Genomic DNA, 17774 nt, shown 5'->3' with positions numbered 1-17774 from the left:
CATAGGTGCTGTTGTGTAACTTTGCGTTGAACTTGTGCATATGTGCCCGGATAACTGGTTCTGATGAGCTGCAATGGGAAATGCTCTAATATGTCTGCAAACGTTTGTCACAGGGTTTCTAGTAAAACTGATCAATCTGAGCTCAAGTGCCTCAAGGAACTGGCTCTCAAAGCAAACTTGCATAAATGTATTCCAGTGTGCAATGAAAGCTGTTGTTCTAAACTACTGTGAGTCCAAGTGCCTTGAAGAGGTGCTTTTCTGAATAATTCTTAGTCACGGATGATCCTCTAATATTTACTAGTAATGAGTTCTGCTTTCTCACATTAGTTGAATGCATAATTTGTGAAGACAGCATTGAATGAACTTTAAAAGAAAATTATAATTTTGTTGCAGGTGTTGCCAGTACATGTGTGTATGTATCAATATATATGTATGCCCATATGTTCATGCATATCAGTGAAGCTAAATGAGCAGTGGTCCGAAATACTGTAACTTTTCATTTTAAGAAACAAAATTTGGAGTAGCGTTCTTCTAGGAGACAGAGATTTAAGTTGTTAGCGATCTGAATTTGCTTTATTCGTATTTTGCCTGTGAATATAGGTACACTGGTTTAAATACTTTCTTGATAACTCCATAAAGAAACTACTTGAAATAAGAATGGGGAATGGCTTTTTTTAGCTCTGGCTGAAAATGTTTCACAGCAAGTTAAATCTTTACTATAGGAAAGACTAGTCAAAATATTCTTTGATACTTGAAGGTATGTATTTAATAGAAGGATTTATTAATGGCATATGGTGGGCTATATAGGCAAAAAGATCATGCTTGTATGAATAAAATATATTCATTCTGGGTTTCAGAGACCCAGAAAAGTGTGGGGTAAAAAAATTCTAGGTATCTCTTTCCAAAAGTGACTGAAAAGCAGGTGGCAGGATCTGCTTTTCTAAAATTATTAGATTGTTAGATTAGATTATTAGTTATTGATCAGTCTGGATGTCAGTCAAGCTCTGCCCCATCCATGCCCCCCTTCCTCGGTGCCTCACACCTGTGGGCAGAGTGCTCAGAACATCCTTGGCTGTCAGACCAGAGCAATTAAAAACATCGACTGTGTCCCGGGTTGTTATCTTCTTGTTATCAAACTACATCCAAATAATGAGCATGCTAGCTATGAAAAAGAAAGGTTTCTAACTGCACGAAGAAAATTAACCCATTTTCAGTCAAACCAGCACAACCCCTCATCCTTTATTTGGACAAAAGATGTGAGCTTTTGTAGTTTTCTTGATGGTGTTGCCAAAGACCAGTGATCTGAATAAGGAAAGGAAACTAATTGCTTGCTGCTTCTGAAAGACAGTAATATTCATGTTTTTGCCTTAAAATCTGGAATAGAGAACCTTTAAATATTGTCAAGTAGCTTCTCTGTGCAATATAATAACAGCAGTTGTACTCTACATTTGTGGAGGACGGTTTTTTGTAATGATACAGCTTAAGTGAATGTGGCTCTTTTGTTGCATATAGAATTTTAAGTATATGTAGTGGGGTGTTATTTAAGGGTGAGAGCTGAATGATACTTCAGAAGTAATGTGATCTAATTACATTAATTAGTGCTTTTGTTTATGCACAAGAATTATATCTTGCTGAGTATAAATACTTAAGTCCTGCTGAAGTAATTTGAAAACAAAATACTAGCATCGAGGCAAAATTCCTGTATTTCAAATGCCAAAAAACTGCCCTGTCTTTACGAGCTTCATTTGACTGCCTTCTTACTGTGCATACACATAATGCACTTATAACACATTGATGCAAGGTGTAAAACATATGTACCTTGATACAACAAGAGCTTTGTTTTATCCAAACGTAAAAAAAAAAAAAAGGTAGTCTACAGAAATATAATGAAAATATGGTGGTTCCTGAGGTCTTTTGTCATGGGTAAATTTGTCATGCAACTAATGAAAATTGTGAAACGTTTATATCAACAGGAAATGAATGAAGTTTCTGGAAATATTTTTACATTAATATGTCATTTTTTGGCAGATACTTGAAATTTAATGAGGATGTATAGCATTACTAGAAATGAATGGTATGCATAAGCTAGCATTTTATTTAGAGGCATAAGGGCATAAGAATTCAGGAATTCCACTATACAGAAAAAATAAAGGATTTTTGTAATATTCTGTTGATGATGAGAATGGTGATTTGTTCTGAGCTTTGGTGTTGGATCATCTCTTAGATCTGTATTGTTTCTGACACTGTTCTTACACTTCTTTCACAGTACTTGAGGAGTTCTTAAAGCATTTCACTTTCTTTTTTCTTCCTACTTTTAAGGAGTCTAGACAGAAAGCAGTGTTGGTTTAGTTTGGTTTTACCTCACAATTGTTGCCAAAAATTACATTAACATTTGAATTAAGATCTTATCCAAAATAAGACATCTTCAATTAAGCAGAGGTGTAAAATCACCTACTGAAGTCTAGGGGAGGTTCTTGCAAAGTCTTTCTCAAGTTCTTAAAGACTCCGAAAGCTGACAAAGAATATGATTAACCATTGTTTTGTTTAGTAATCTAGGAGTCTTGAACATGAAACAGGGCAAAAAGAGCATCCTAAAGTGCTTTTTGTTGTGCTACAAGGCAACTAACCACAGTTAGATGCACAAATATGCAAGGAAAACAGTAGCTATGCACCAAAGTTGTGACTTCAGCACAGGAATTTTCATCTAGGGAGTTAAAAGAAGAATAATTTTTATGAAAAGAACCAAAGGTCCTTGACAGAAAAAGCTAATATAGCCTCTGATTTTACATTATTCAACTAGTGAGAAGTTGGAGTTGACCCTTCCTAGTGATTTTGAGGTAATAGGGTAGCAGTGAAGGGCTACGAAATTGAACAGCCAAAGTTTGATATAGAAAAAAGACAGAGCCAATGACAGTTAAAGGGACAGTGGTAGCCTGGCTAGGATTCACAAGGATTCTGAGTATCCATAGAGCAAAGCTGCATTTGTTAAAATTAGACTAGTGTTGCAAAAAAAAAATCAAAATATGGGATGGAAAGGGAGTAGGTGACATTTTTCAGTAGTATGGAGAAGAAGGAATAATTTTTGTGTTTTGTCTGTGTTGCATTCATAGGTTAGTGGTGGATTAACTTAGTCTCTCCGACTTTACACTGAAATTGTGTAAAGTCTTCTCCCTCAGAATAAGGAGGAGTTAAATTTGTACTTCCTTATTAACTCTAAGCAGTTTATTGCTGCCTCTCAGCTGTGAAATTTTGCTGTTTCATCATTTCCAAAGTATCATCTCAGCACTTCTGTCTGCTGCCAGCCAGACTTTATGGTGCCGGGGAGACCTCACTCTCCTGTGGCATGTGTGTGGAAGAGGGCTACCCTCAGTCTGTTTAGAGCTAATGTTGGAAAAGAGAAGAGGTTAAAGGGTTTAGCTGTGTGTTAGCTATGTCAGTAGTTTGTCAGCAGGACCTTAGTTGTACTGTAGTGCCAGGCTAGTGAATAATGGAGCACAGAGCATCTAAATGTATGGGTAAGGAACCTGGAAGACTTACAGTCAGAATGTGAGATTATTGAAAGAGGTTCAAGCTACAGGTAATGTGTAAGTTAAAGACCCAAGTGACAGAATGAGATTTCTAGTTTGGGTGAAAGGAGACAATTCTAGATGAAGTGATTTCATCTGTGAAGGTGCAGATTGAATTTGAAGGCTAAGATGTGAAAGGAAAAGAAAGACCGCCACTGACAAAACTCTCAGGAATCGTCTTAGAAAACAGCAGAAAATGAGGATAATCTACTTAAAAGAAAAGCTGAAGGAGTGATTTCATAAGTAAGAAGTGGATATCATAAAAACTGGTGAAGGATATTTCATGAAGAAGGAAACTACTTTTACCATAGGAAGGGTCAAGGGGGTTGCAGACAGAATATTGGTTCTGCTGTGTGTCTGAGAAGTTATTAGAAATTTTGGCAAGAACATTTTTCATTGTTAAAGGCAATTTTTTTTAAAGGATGAAATGAACAGAGGGAAACTTCAGGGAGCAGTTGTAAATAGTGAATGCTTTGAGCTTGGCATTGTAAAGACAAGAAGTACAATGATAGTCCTACAGATACATAAGGCACAAATGTTCTAGTATAATTTAATTTTTCTATACCTTACAATATACGAACCTGTAAAAAAATAATATATATATATAGGCTAATAAAGTTACTCTATTCAGTTTCACGGTTAATTTTTTCAGTTAATAACAAAATCTGTGTTCAAAGGAAGAACAGGCATAAGGTTACATTAAAACTATTTATTCCATATGTACATAATAAAAGTATGTCAATGTATATGTAGGCAGTTACCATAGGGAATTTTTGTAAATTATAATTTAAATAATTCTGAACTTTCCCTTATAGTAGAGATAAGCTAGTTGCTTTAAAGAATATCTGATAAATGTATGCATAGGTTTTGTTCACTACTTCATTGTTTCTAAATTATGTTAAAGGAAAAGCAACTGTGCATAAGAATTTAATAGTTTGGCCTGAAAAATACATTTTAAATGCCCTTAAATGTCTCGTCTGTGCTTGCACTGTTAATAGCAGTGCTTCAGGAGCTAAGATGGCAAACAGATATATTTTTATTGTAATATATTTTCAAAATAGCTTGGAAAATAATAGCATTAAGAAAAGAAGATCTGCCAACAATCGATGTTAAATATCCGTTGTTTCCCAGTTATGTTTTGCATATTTATTTGTTGTGGTATGTACTATTGTTCTAACATTGTTTTAATGCTTTGTTTGTAAAATTTATGTGCAATAATATTAAACCTGAAGGAGGAATCTTGTTTGCCAAAAGATAATTTGGCAAATATGTTTTTGCAGGTATCTTTTGATATATAATCCTACGGAACAAGAGCGATTTCCTGTTGTTTCAGTCAATGTGAATTCACCCAGAGTTAAATTATTATCTCCTTTGGGAAGAGCTGTTACTGTCCAAATTAGTGCTATTTGGGATGGAGCAACTACAATATCACATGAAGCATATCAGGTATGCTACTCTAAGTAAAAAGCATTTAGGTTTTTTTTGACAGATGATGTAGCTTCACAGTTAGAAGAAAACAGAAAGCATGCTTCAAATATTGGCAATTCTGTCATCTGCAGATAATGCCATTAATTCAGTCATTTTAAGGAAAAAACACCTTAGATATTTAGCATGAATATTTCTTAAACTGATAAGTTATTAAACTTTTGTGATATGGTGTATTACATTTAAAGGTTCAGTTTCAGCTGCATGAACACAAAATACTGGATGTGTCTTTTCCCCTAACTTTCTAAACCAGCTTTGTCCTTCAAGTGATAGTCTATACACATAGTCACAGTCTGTATGTGCTCAAGTGCTCCAGCTGGAAGGTTTTCTAAGTGTGATGGCTTAAGCAGTTAGATTCTGATAATTTTTTTTTTTTTTTTTTTGTCTTCCAGATATCGAGGCTGGGTAGTAATTTCTGTTACTCTTGTACTCAGGCTAGACAGATGACTTTGAGTCCACTTTTTGTTTTTGTTTTTAGACAAAGTTCCTGCAAATTTTTTAATCATACATCATTATAGAACATTGTCCTCAATGATCGTACATCAGAAACTGTATTTTGTTAAATTCTTAGTGATATAGTATTACTGTATTATTGTAATAGTACTGTGTTACTTTCAGGCTTAAATTCTTAGTCTGATCGCTTTTGACTTGGGAGCTAAGTTGAACTTATTTTTCGATAATGTTCCTGTCAGGATAATTCAGTAAGTGTCTTCAGTTGTCCTCCAAAGGGATAGCTATTGGTAATTGTTGTGGATTAACCCTGGTAAGCAGCTCAGCCCTACACAGCCAGTTGCTCACTTCCCCCAGTGAGATGGGGGAGAGAACTGGAAGGGTAACAGTGAGAAAATTCAGGGACTGAAATAAAGACAGTTTAATAGGTAAAGGAAAAGCCGTGCACTCAAGCAAAGCAGAACAAGGGATTCATTCACCACTTCCCATGGGCAGGAAGGTGTTCAGCCATCTCCAGGAAAGCCAGGCTCCATCACATATAACAGTTACTTGGGAAGGCAAACACCATCATTGCCTATGTCCCATCTTCCTCCTTCTTCTCCCAGCTTTTGTTGCTGAGCACAATGCCATATGGTCTGCGGTATCTCTTTGACCACTTGGGGTTGGCTGTCCCAGCTGTGTTCCTTCCCCAGGAGGCAGAGCAAGATCAAGTCCTATTAAAATGCATTTTGTGGGCTTATGCGAGGTGGAATAAATCTGTTGGCTGTTGTCAAGGATTTAATGTACTAGCTGCATTTATTCTGGAAGTAATGGATGGCAATGAAGGGGATGCCCTAAAAACCATGATTTATCTAATCGATAAAGTGCTTCCCAATAGCTACTTTGTCAGCTTCTTGTGCACCCCCATCCTCCTTGCTGGTGCAGCAGCATGACAAGCAGAGAAGGCTCTGATCCTGCATAAGCAGTGCTCAGTGATAGCTGAAACATCTTTGTGTTGTCCACATAGTTTCTATGAAAACATAACACAGCGTGAGCTACTGTGAAGAAAAATTTACTATAAGCGTAAATTTAGTATAAAAAGTTGGTACTTTGATATTTTTAATAATAGCTTCTTGTTTGCTCCCAACAGGTCTCTTTTGTGGCGCATCTACCACCTCTGGGGCTTGCAGTTTACCAGCTTTTGGAGGCTGAGAGTTCAGAAGCAGTTTTAGCAGACTATAATATATACATGAGGAATAATAGGCAGGAGAAGCCAGACAGACTTTTCAAGATAAAAGAGATGCAGAATTCTGTGGATAATATAATCTTAGAAAATTCTTACATGAAACTCTGGTTTTCTGGAATGTCTGGATTACTGGAGGTGTGTTGCATTATATTTCAGAACACTATGTTTTACTTTTTCAAGAACTTCTGTTCTTATTTGTGGAAACCTAAATGTGTCAACTATTTAAAACATGATCCTCTGTCCTTAGAAAATAAATACCAAAGAAGATGGTAAAAATCATCAAATGAAGGTGGAGTTTGCTTGGTATGGAACTACAAGTAACCGGGATAAAAGCGGAGCTTATCTCTTCATACCGGATGGAGATGCTAAGGTAAGTCTTCTATTTGCGGAGAAATTCTAATCTTGAAGTGAAGTATCCTGCAAAGACAGATTGGAAGAGCTAGTTTTCCCCAACCCTGAAATACAGCTGTGTGGCTAGAAATAATGACATCCGTTATTGAAATGATTGGCAGGACTTCATAACCATAGATTTGGGTAAAAACACAGCTTTAATTTGAAAGTTTAAACATAAACAATATTTAAGATACCCTTGCAAGAAATCCAGTGAGATGTGAACATTTGCCATCAGTAAAATAAGTTCACTTTCACTTCCTGTGGTGAGCGTGTATAGGACATACTGATTCATTTCTGCATTTCTTCACTTTTCTGATTCTTAAGATTTCTTCATTGTGAATGAGCAGCTTCCAGTTCAGAGTGTAGTACTTTTTTAGCTGGTATTAGCATATGTAGTTTAATAAAGTAATTAAGATACTGAGTCCCAAGTGATGAATGGATGGAGTAGCAAGCAATTGTTCTGATTTATTATACTTGTCTAGGGTTATCAGTATTTTTAGCTCCATAATTATTGGAGGGCAACAGCATGCTCCTATTAGTTTTCAAATTGGAAATTCAGATAGGACAGTGTTCTTACACTGACTTAATTACCATACAGAATCTACTGTACAACTTTTGAAACTGGAAAAGTGGTATTTCAGAAAGGAAATGGTGAAATAATGAACACTTTTAAGAAGCTAGTTAGTTTGCAGAATATTTCTTCTGCCCAGTTTCTCCTGGGGAAACTTAAGTTGCTTCCATAAAGCAAACAGGGAGTTCTATGTTTACCAGTTCAGGAAATAAGCAAGAGTAATCATTCCGGTTTTTGTTGCTGTTATATGTGTAGATCAGTCTGGAAGTAGACAGAACAGTTTCCTTTCCTTTTAGCATTCTGTCCTAGAAGCACATATTTTAATGTCTGAGAGTTGGCAGTTTTAAAACTTTTAGTATATTTAGTCTCATAATTATTTGCATGATTTATGTTAAACAGGGTTCACTTATTCTTAATTTTCCAATGTCAGTGGTTTTGATCTATGAATACCTGAATAATATCACTTGTGTTTTTAATTTTTATCTTTTATCAGCGACATGGTCACACTATTAACTAATTTTATTTTAGACGCTACTTCACCTTTTGCTTATAAAAACAATAATCACTAAATCTAACATTTATATAATTTTAACTACAGTTTTGAATTACTTGCTTTATAAAAATCATATGGACAAATCCAGGTAGGAAAATGCTATGGTTTGAACAGAAAAAGTCTGTCACATGCCTGCAAGCACAGCTAGAAAATAAAGTACATATTGAACTTTTATGAAAAATAAAGTACATTTTTAGCCAACATTTAAAAGGGTGGTGTGTACAGCTTTTGTAAATTTTTATACAATAAAAATAAAATCATGATACTTCTAAAAATTCTACTTGATTAATACACCATAAGGCTCATTTGGCTTGCATTTTAATAGCATTAGTTAGGTTGTCCCACTGGGAATAACAGTGTAATTCTATAGTACTTTCTAAACCAGTTTTGAACTAATGATTTCTGTCTTAAAAGAAATGCCATCTGTTCAGGGTTCTCAGTGTGAGGTGGATTGACTAACATTTTCCAAGCGCTTGTCTGGAGTGGCGATAAGATAGATTACAGGCACTTTTCTTGATTTTTGTCTAGGTATTTTCTTTCCTTTCCCCCTCACCCTATGTATAACTAGAAAATTTGCAAAGAATAATTGCATTTGATGTTGGGTGATTTTCCTCTGGTATGAGTACAGTTATTTGTTTTCTTTGCCTTTGTTAACTTGTCACTGATAAGTCCTTTGATTCTTTTCAGTTCTGTAACACTCAGAAATGATCGTTCTTCATCTAGTTTAATCATCTGTCTTACTATAGTACTTACATAGACTATTTGGTCTTGAGTTCTTCTGCCAGTTTTGGAAACCTGGTGCTGTAACATGCTAGGTTTGCAGGCCCTGACTTAAAGCCTTGTCAGGATAGAACACTTGACACATACAGTGCAGCTCTGGTCATCAGTAGGCTGTTACAAGTAGATGTCGTGTTTTCTGCAGATGATGCTCTCTCTGCTAGGATGTACACAGATCTGAATCTTTCAAGAGTTTCCTTGGATTAATCATCTTTGTAGCTATCCTAAACCAAGCCTGGAGTACTGCAAAGAGCACATCCTTGCTTAGAAGTGGTAAGCCTCTAGAACTAGCACTAAGTTGGACATCAGCAGAGACCTGGGTTAATGACAGTGATTTACACAGCATTAAATAGAAGGTACACTGGTAACTCTTTCACTGCTCTGGAAAGAATAGCTGGTCTTAAGGCTCAAGGACACCATGGCAGGCATTGCCCTGGTGCAGCTAGACAGACCGCAGTAAGAACAGTCTCTGGGACTGTGACATAGGGTCTTGAACAAAGATGATTCTGTCCCTGCTGTCTCTGAAGTGTCAAAGTTAGCTCAGTGGCAGCCTTGGGTCAGGACACCAGTGCAAAGTCCAGGACGATAACACAGAGCAGAGACTCCATGCTGCAGCTCTGGAGGTGAGGCAGTGCTCCTGTCATGTCTTTGTATTTTCTGCAAAACAGAGCAAAAGCAAGGTACCAGCAAAAAAGACAGGCAGTATCTTAGTTTTTTTAAATGTCTGTGCTGCTTAACTTATTGACAATGTTATCAAGGTTTGCAAGGAAGGGACCTCCTTGGACCTCACAACAAATGTAGACAAAAGCATCCTGCCTATGCAGGGAAAACATGTTTGTATCTCTGGTGATTTTGTGAAGGATGGCCAACTCTGTAAATTTGTTAGATCTCGGGAAGGGGCAAATCAGTGTTCAATAAACTTTGAAACAGTTAAATGTCTGTATTTTCTTCTGTGTATTCAAGATGAGCTAGTATGTGATGATCTGCTTACAAGCCTGCTCAGTATCAATAAGGAATAGAAAAAAGCAGTTTTTTTCCCAAAGAGTCAGATGCTGAAGTGTTTGGGGGATCAATGTGAGTGGTTCATTTTCTTGTTGTACAAATCAATTTTTCAGAATCAAAGTGGATTTTTTTGGTAGACCCAGACTGGGAAGCTGTGGTTCTCCCTCAGGCAGCTGTGTCTATGCACACATGTGTGTATGAGTTGCTGTAGGTACTTATCTACTAACAGAATATACAAGAAAATATACTGTATCTTTTTTTGTCCTGCAGGATCCCTAGTGCTAGAGCTTTTCTCCTTTTTTTGCTCTTTACACTTTGTCTCCATGGTTAGACTTCTTTACCGATGATGGTCTCTGACTTGCAGAGCTGCAGAGGCTGCTACTAGCTTCAAAAAACTGTTTTTATGACAGGTCCTTTTTTAATCTGTCAGGGTTACCTCTTGCTTCTACTTCTCACAGAAGATCACGTATCTGAGTTGTCTAAATGCCTGGCCTTCAAAACTAAGGAAAATATAATGGTATCTTTCTGCATTTTTATAAATGAGATTGGGGTGTTCCATTGCCCAAAAGGAGAGAGACTATCCATTAAGAGTATTCTGCTGGATCTGTGTTCAGATCTGACCTCTCAAAAGGGTAGAGGACCTTCATTCAAGCATAGCAGTCTTATTTTTAATGCTTGTCCTGTTTTCGCATGGCTGATAACAAGAAAAGACAAGTACACAAGCACCGCTACCTGGCAGGTACTCACAATACTCAAGAATCAGCTGCCTTTGAAGTGTCTGTTCTTTCCTTGGTGCTATGTATTTTCTTCAAACGTTGTGTCTGTCATCTAAAAATCTGCCCCCATATTGGGGGGGCTGGTTGGCTTTGGAGAGAGAAGTATTAAAGTGACAACCCTCTTCTTCTACCAAGTAATTCTTAAAACTAAGTGCTCAAGAGCTCATAGTATTTGATTTTTATTCCCCGCCGCCCCCAACTCAGTCTGATCTCAAACCTTTCCAAATGAAGGGTAGTCTGCTATTGAAAGGCAACTTTTCCTGTAGGCTTTGTCTCATGTTCTTTTTTAAAAATCTCAGGCATATCAAGAGCAATTCAGTCAGCGTTGGAAAACTTTCCTCTAGGCATAATTTATTTGACTTCCACACCAATAGTGCGCTGCACTGCCAGAAATTTCTAGGCCACACTAAGATGGTTTGTATTGCTTCACTTGACTACAGGGGGAAAGGCTTACTGCCCATGCTTCATGCCTTCAGGCTGCAATATGCCATGTCAGCTTCCATGCAGGCCAGTAAACCTTTAAGTGAATGCATCTCTCCAGTTATCTCTGCCCTCCAGCACTTGGGCACACAATTTGATGCCAAGTATTTTAAGATATCCTAGGGAGCTATGGGATATTATTTTGCTCCAAGTATTCTCTCTTAAAATTTCTAGCTTGCTTCCCTCACAACTCTGTCCTTCAAGGCAAGGTTGTCATATTTCTCTTGAGTTAGAGTACTGAAAAACAGTTTCTGGACCCTTTGACCCGTAGTTCCGTTATCCTGTTTCTGAAAATACTGCTTTCCAGGCTAAACAAAACCTGCAACACCAGGCTACTTAATCTTGTACAACAGAACTCCTTCCAGTGGAGCTGAGTGGAACAGATTTTACAGTAGTCACATTCATTTTAACTGTTTAGGAATTGTAGTCTTGGGCCTACCACTGGGTATAAGACCGAGATATTTTTATTCCTAATTTAGTGTCTGAGTAATCATAGAATCCCTCACTCTGGAAGGTCGTTTAATCAAATCTCCCACTCAGAGTAAATACTGAATTTAGACCAGGGCTTTGTACAGTCAGTTCTGCAAATAGCTCTATCATTGTTTTTTTCCTTCTACTTAGAAATGAAAGTGGTTTCTGTCTGAGTAGTAAGAGGCCCGTTTCTGCATCTTAGTCAGACTTCCACATCAAAAGTATCTTTATATTTCAGATCCACGACCAGGATCATTTCACAGGCCTCTGTGCATCTCACCAAGGATCTTTACAATGATACTATAATAATTGCACATTCAACGCATGAAGATGTTTTGGTGCTTAAAAGCCTGATTCATTGAAGTGTTTTCAGCATGGCAAACCTGTTCAGTTGTCTCTTTATAGGTTCTGAACTGAGTACATCTCCTGATGACTATCAAGAATTCACTTTCTATGATTTTTGTTTTTCTAGGCACTAAATATGGATTAAGAGGCTTCCCTGTTCTCTCAGTACCATATTTTTTTTCTTCATTTTTCTCATTTGCCCAACAATTCAGAAGCAATAGACGTCCTTGAGAACTTGAGTGTACATCATACCTCTCTACTCTTGGTGTCAGAAAGAACTTGTCTAACCCCTAAAGCCACGTGAGAGCATGTGTCTTTATGACTCTCTATACTCGTGTACCTTTTCCCTGCAGTGTGTCTGAATTAGAGACTTGCAAACTGGTTTTGGTACATTTCTCTTTTAAAAAAGAATCATTAATTTCAGACAATATTTGCAAAATGGCAGTTCCTTTTCTTTCCTATCACCTTTTCTTTCCATATAGTTCGGAATGGTAAGTATGATTGCCTTTCTCTTCAGCTGGGAGCTGGTCTGGCTACATACGCAGCTTGGAGACTCGGGTGTGTAAACTTGGTGTTTGTGGCAATATCCCAGAATCTGAGAGCTGTTAAATGCATCTTATTTCAGTTTTCTACTTGTGTGGGAATGATGTGTTTTGGTACTTGTCAATGTCACAATCATATTTTATACTAACAAGCTCAATGGAACAGTTTTCCTTCCAAGTATTTTTTTTACTATTTAAAAAAATTACTTCAAGTAATTTTTAATTATTTTAATAAGAGTACAACCTTTTGCATTCTTTTGTGACCCATTCAGCATCTCTCCATTTTGCTGGTTTGATCCTGGATAGCTCCAGTGAGAGCCTTACTGAGAAATGTTCTTGTAACAACAGAAATAAGCCCATAAGATAGGTGTTACTTTGCTAACAGAATGTATTTGATAGGCTGATGTTTGTGTGAGTAATATTCTCCTAAGCAGTAATTTGTGAGGGTATTTGCTTGGCCTGAAGACCCCAGATTTCTCAGTTCATTTTCTGAGAGTTCCTTTAGCTGCTGTTTCAGTCCTTCATTGCTAACTTGAAGCTCTTCATGTTGCCCTGCAGGTAGGATTTTGAAGGGTTTGATTATTCCACCTTCCTGTCAGTAATCCAGTTCATCTTTGGGATTGTAATCTAAACATACTTCTAGGAGCATGTAGTCACAGGTTAAATGAGTTTGTCTTCTCTAGCTATGTGTGGTAGATAAGCAGATAGATAGCAACCTCTCCTGCCAGAAGAAAGGGGGAGATTCAGTCTGCGTTTACTGATCTTGGCAGTTTTTTGTGGAGATAAGAGAACCAAATGCCAGCTCAAATTCTAACCTAAGATCTGGTCTTCAGATTTCTTTTATCCCAGCAGGTTATTTCGTCTAGCTTCTGTGCCCTCCTAATACCATGCTGCTCCTGTGTTTGTCAGCTAGGAAATAGATTTTGCTTAGTAACATTTGTCTGTCTTGACAAGATGAGACCCCTTGGAAGTATGCCATCATTAATTCATGTCAATTGTTAAGAAGTCAAAAAGACTCTTTACTCACTTGGGTTTTGTACTGATTAATGGGATAAAATGTTGCTGTGATGATCTGTGGAAAAAACCCCTCTCTCCCTAAAACAACCTGTCTTACTGAAGTGTAAGCAACTATGATTCCTGTACCAAACTCCTGTACAAAGTACTCCTGTAGTTGATAGCTGCGGAGTAGCCTCTTGGAGCTCTGGCCAAGCTTTTATTAAACGGTGTTCTGTCTGAAGTTTTGAGAATAAATATGTAAATAGAAAGGCAAGCTTTTAGTCTTTAGAAGTTGCAGTTTCTTCTTTTATACAATACTTCTTGAAATATTCTCTGTCAATATACATATAGTTAAATGCTCAAAGACAAACAGATGATATGTACTGGTACTTGTTGTTCCCTGACATGTTTTGCCTCTGTGTATGTAGTCTTGATTTCGTCTCTTCCTCAAGATGTGTTTTGTCTTTGGTTTCCTTGCTTGAGAAGAAAAAACATGTTCTGTCCTTGTTACGACATTGGTACATACAGGAGGAGGACAGCCACACTCTAAGAGCTTTCTGCTTAGGTCCCTCTGAATAACGTGTTTTTCTAGTATTTTGTTGGTTTTTTTGAGTGAAGTCTTTATTATTGCTGTTACCCTGTAGTAGTAGTTGTAGGGGTTGTATTTTTATTTTTGGCTTTCTACACACTTAATATCTAACCCATTTTTACCTTTGTAGCCATCCATATATTTCTGTATAATGTATTCAGTTCCGTTTGGGATCAACTGTTTTTAAAAAAAAAGTCATCATTTGCTTAGCCAAGACCCAAAATACTGTGACTACATGGATAAATAATTTTCTTCACCTCTTTGGTTTGCATGTGGATAGGTGAAACTTCTGCCAGTCTTTGGGAGACATTAATAAGAAGCCAGTGTCCCTCTGGAGGTTTCTTAATGGTTCCCAGCTCTAGCTTGCATTCCAGGGGGCTCCTGGCAACCGTAGCTGCTTTTGATGAAGAAAAAGCTTCCTCTTTCATTTTCAAAAGGATATGCAAACTGATCCACAAGACAGTGAAGAGGCAGCTTTCCCCATGCAGTGCGTACCATTGATATAGCAAACTGTGAGCAAACCAAACAGACAGTCAAACCATTTGCCACAGATTATGGAACTACAGTATTTGATTACTGGTTAGCAAGTATAATTTTGATAGCAGAAAAGCTCAATCCAGATGTTTGCAGTATTAATACATTACTGTGTTTAACTGTAGGCCTTATATCCATTAATCCTCATGAAATACCCGTGAGATGTGTAGTGAAGGTTATCCTAATTTTAGCTAAAGGAAAAGTGAGGCTCTGAAGAGAAGTTTCTGAATTTCAGATTAGGAGTAATTTTTTAATTACCAGTTTTTAGACTAGACTTACATATAGAACAGTTTAAAAACTTAAGGTACTCTTCGATATTTATTAAGTACTTTGATTTATTTACACTCTTTTACGCAAAATATTTATAATAATTATTCTAACTTTCTATTTTCTTTTTGTAGCCTTATATTTTTACAGATCCACCTACCATAAGAGTTGCTCATGGAAAAATTTTCTCAGAAGTTATATGTTTTTTCCAACACGTGACACATACCATGCGATTGTATAAAGTCCAGGGTAAGAGTTGTGAAATTCTGTCTCTCAGCAGCTATTTTGATCACTACAGTCTTGGATCCTACCTGTATTTTTAATGTTTGAGTGCACTTCTGAACTAGTACATAATTTGTGAGACTAAAGTATTTACTGGGTCCAGTGCACCATGATCCCTTTCTGAGCATCATGCTGGTCATTAAGCTGGCATGCTTAAACTCAACAGATTTGCTGGAGCTTCCCATTATTAGGAAATGTTATAGTATAAATTACCTACAAGGGGATCCTGAACTTTACTGGATCATCTGAATGCTGTAGGTAGCTGTAAATTACAAAAATGAGTAAAAAAAATTTAGAAATATCTTGGAGATTATGTAAAAATGTCGTTTCTTTCGTAGCCTCAAACTTATTTGAGGTGCAACAATATCTTCTCTGAAGTCATAAAGAATGTAAAGTTATTTGAGTAGTGGTATTAATAGTGAAGTCTGGTTTACTCCACAACTGTAGGCATGCTTTAGTTATTGTGTGCTTCCTCTTTATGTCCTTTCACTGATGGAAGAGCTTGTGATGGAATAGGCTGTGTCTGTTGAGAGGCACCAGCACTGAACACGGGCTTATTGACTCTTAGGATGTAAATTCATATCAGTTTTCCTTGCTTTTCCTTCAGTATGGCTTTCATTTTTTATTTCTCTGTTGTTCACTACTGATTTCAGCACTTGAAAGAATTTAAACATGTTTGTGTCAGCATTACTTTTACTGTAGGTGTCAAAATTTTTTTCATGGTTTTTAAAATTTTATCACATTGAATTATTTTTTTTAAACACCTTCAAAAACAAATAATGGAGCTATAAATATTTTGAAAGTCTTCCTTTCTCTTTTCTATATTCCTTTTAGGTTTAAAAAATAATACTGCCAGCAATACCTACTTTACAGTCGCACAGAACTGATCCGTTTGATTTTTTTTTATTTAATTTTATTTTTTTAGTTGTAATATATTTCTCTTTAGAACTAAAATTGATTTGGATGCCAAATTTTTTCATGTAAGTGTATACTTCGAAGTTTGAAGTTGCTAGTTTTTCCCATCTGCCATATACTGATCAGAATTCCGTTGCCAGCTCGTCTGATACTGTAATTCTAGATCAATATCTAGATCATGTTGCTTATGAATAGAAACCAAGATATTGTATATTAATTTGTTGTTGAAGATCCTAAGGAAACATGTTTATATTCAACACATTATTTTGTGTGACCAATATGTAAAATGGGCTTAGAGAAAAAAAAAGGTACCTTGAGGTCAGGATGTACTAGATTGCCAAAAATCTATAAAGAAGGTTACTTTGGTCTCTGGGTTTCGGTAAATTAAACTTCGTAGCAAGGAGGGAACTTATATAACGAAGTTGTTTATTGTATTGAAGGGGAGGGAAAAAGCCTGAAGAAAGCCTGAAAAGTTTCTCTTTTGGTTAGGGTGAGGTTGTTTGGCTTTTTTAAATGGATTTTTTTGCAATACTTCCTTTAATTGTCAGTAAGTGCCTACCAGAAGTATTTTACTTATATTTCAGAGTTCACAGAAAATGAGTTGTTAGTGAAAGTCACTTGCCAATTCCTAGAACATAAGTTTACCTGTCATTTTTAGTGTGCTACGTTTGGTTCTTTTTTTTTTTATTTCCTTTGAACAGTTTTTAATTCATGACACTGTTTCAATACTTACATCATTACCTATCCAGCCATCATGGTGAAATTCTGTACCATGTTCCCAGCTTTTATTGGGAAAAATGATGCAGTTTTTTAATATCTATTTTTTCTCTGTTTACTTTCATGTTATGTTTGTATTTTTATTTCTTCTTGAGAAATGGCCTTTTTCAAACTTTCAAAATTTGATGACTTTGCATCATTGTTTTGCTGAGGTCTGTTTCCTGGGCTTTGTAAGGGAAGTTATTTATATAGCATTACTTCAATTAAAAGAAGGTATCTTGAAGTATTACTAGATATGTACAGAAACAAAGCATGTGGAGAGAAATAAATATGTGTATGCATATACATACATTATGTTTTTAAATAAAGACCTGATACTCCTGTTGTAACCTACCTTCTTGCCAGGGGGTGGAAAGCCTGATTGTGTGGCTAATCCAGCTGCTGGACAGTAACTTATGAGTCCTATAGTTTCTTCAGCAATTTTTATAAAACACCGCTTTTTCCGCTTTTGGCTTTACAATTCTGTTTATTTTGAGCAAAAAATATTCCAGCTTGACAACTCTGTTCAGTAATTGACCAATGAGTGATTTTTAACTTCTGCTTCTATTGGCATCTGGTTTTGATGTCATCATGATTTTCTTAATGTTTTTATCAGAAGCCTCTTATGTTTCGTTATCTTCATCGTTGTATTTTTGTGTTAACTCAAATGATGCAGTGGAAAAGAGCATAGAGTAATTCATGGTCTGGTCATTTTAAAACCGTAAACTAAAATATTATACCATTGTTCAATGTACTCATGCTTTAATAGTCCTACTTTAAAGCAGTTGGAAAATCTCTG

At 36.4% G+C, this 17774-nt stretch overlaps 1 protein-coding gene across 2 annotated transcripts in view; it reads left to right on the top strand.

Annotated features, from left to right (window-relative positions):
- The window catches only part of MAN2A1 (mannosidase alpha class 2A member 1), a 121816-nt gene that overhangs the window by 77484 nt on the left and 26558 nt on the right, over positions 1 to 17774 (top strand). For both annotated transcript variants that reach the window (XM_065657020.1, XM_065657019.1), the window contains exons 13-16: positions 4847 to 5012; positions 6631 to 6861; positions 6974 to 7096; positions 15157 to 15271. In XM_065657020.1, coding sequence (XP_065513092.1) covers positions 4847 to 5012; positions 6631 to 6861; positions 6974 to 7096; positions 15157 to 15271 — 635 coding nt within the window. The remainder of the gene's footprint in view (positions 1 to 4846; positions 5013 to 6630; positions 6862 to 6973; positions 7097 to 15156; positions 15272 to 17774) is intronic.

This window comes from Caloenas nicobarica, chromosome Z (assembly GCF_036013445.1).
Source record: "Caloenas nicobarica isolate bCalNic1 chromosome Z, bCalNic1.hap1, whole genome shotgun sequence".
NCBI lineage: Eukaryota > Metazoa > Chordata > Aves > Columbiformes > Columbidae > Caloenas > Caloenas nicobarica.
Note: the sequence above shows the minus strand (reverse complement) of the source record. Positions and strands in the feature narration are given on the sequence as shown.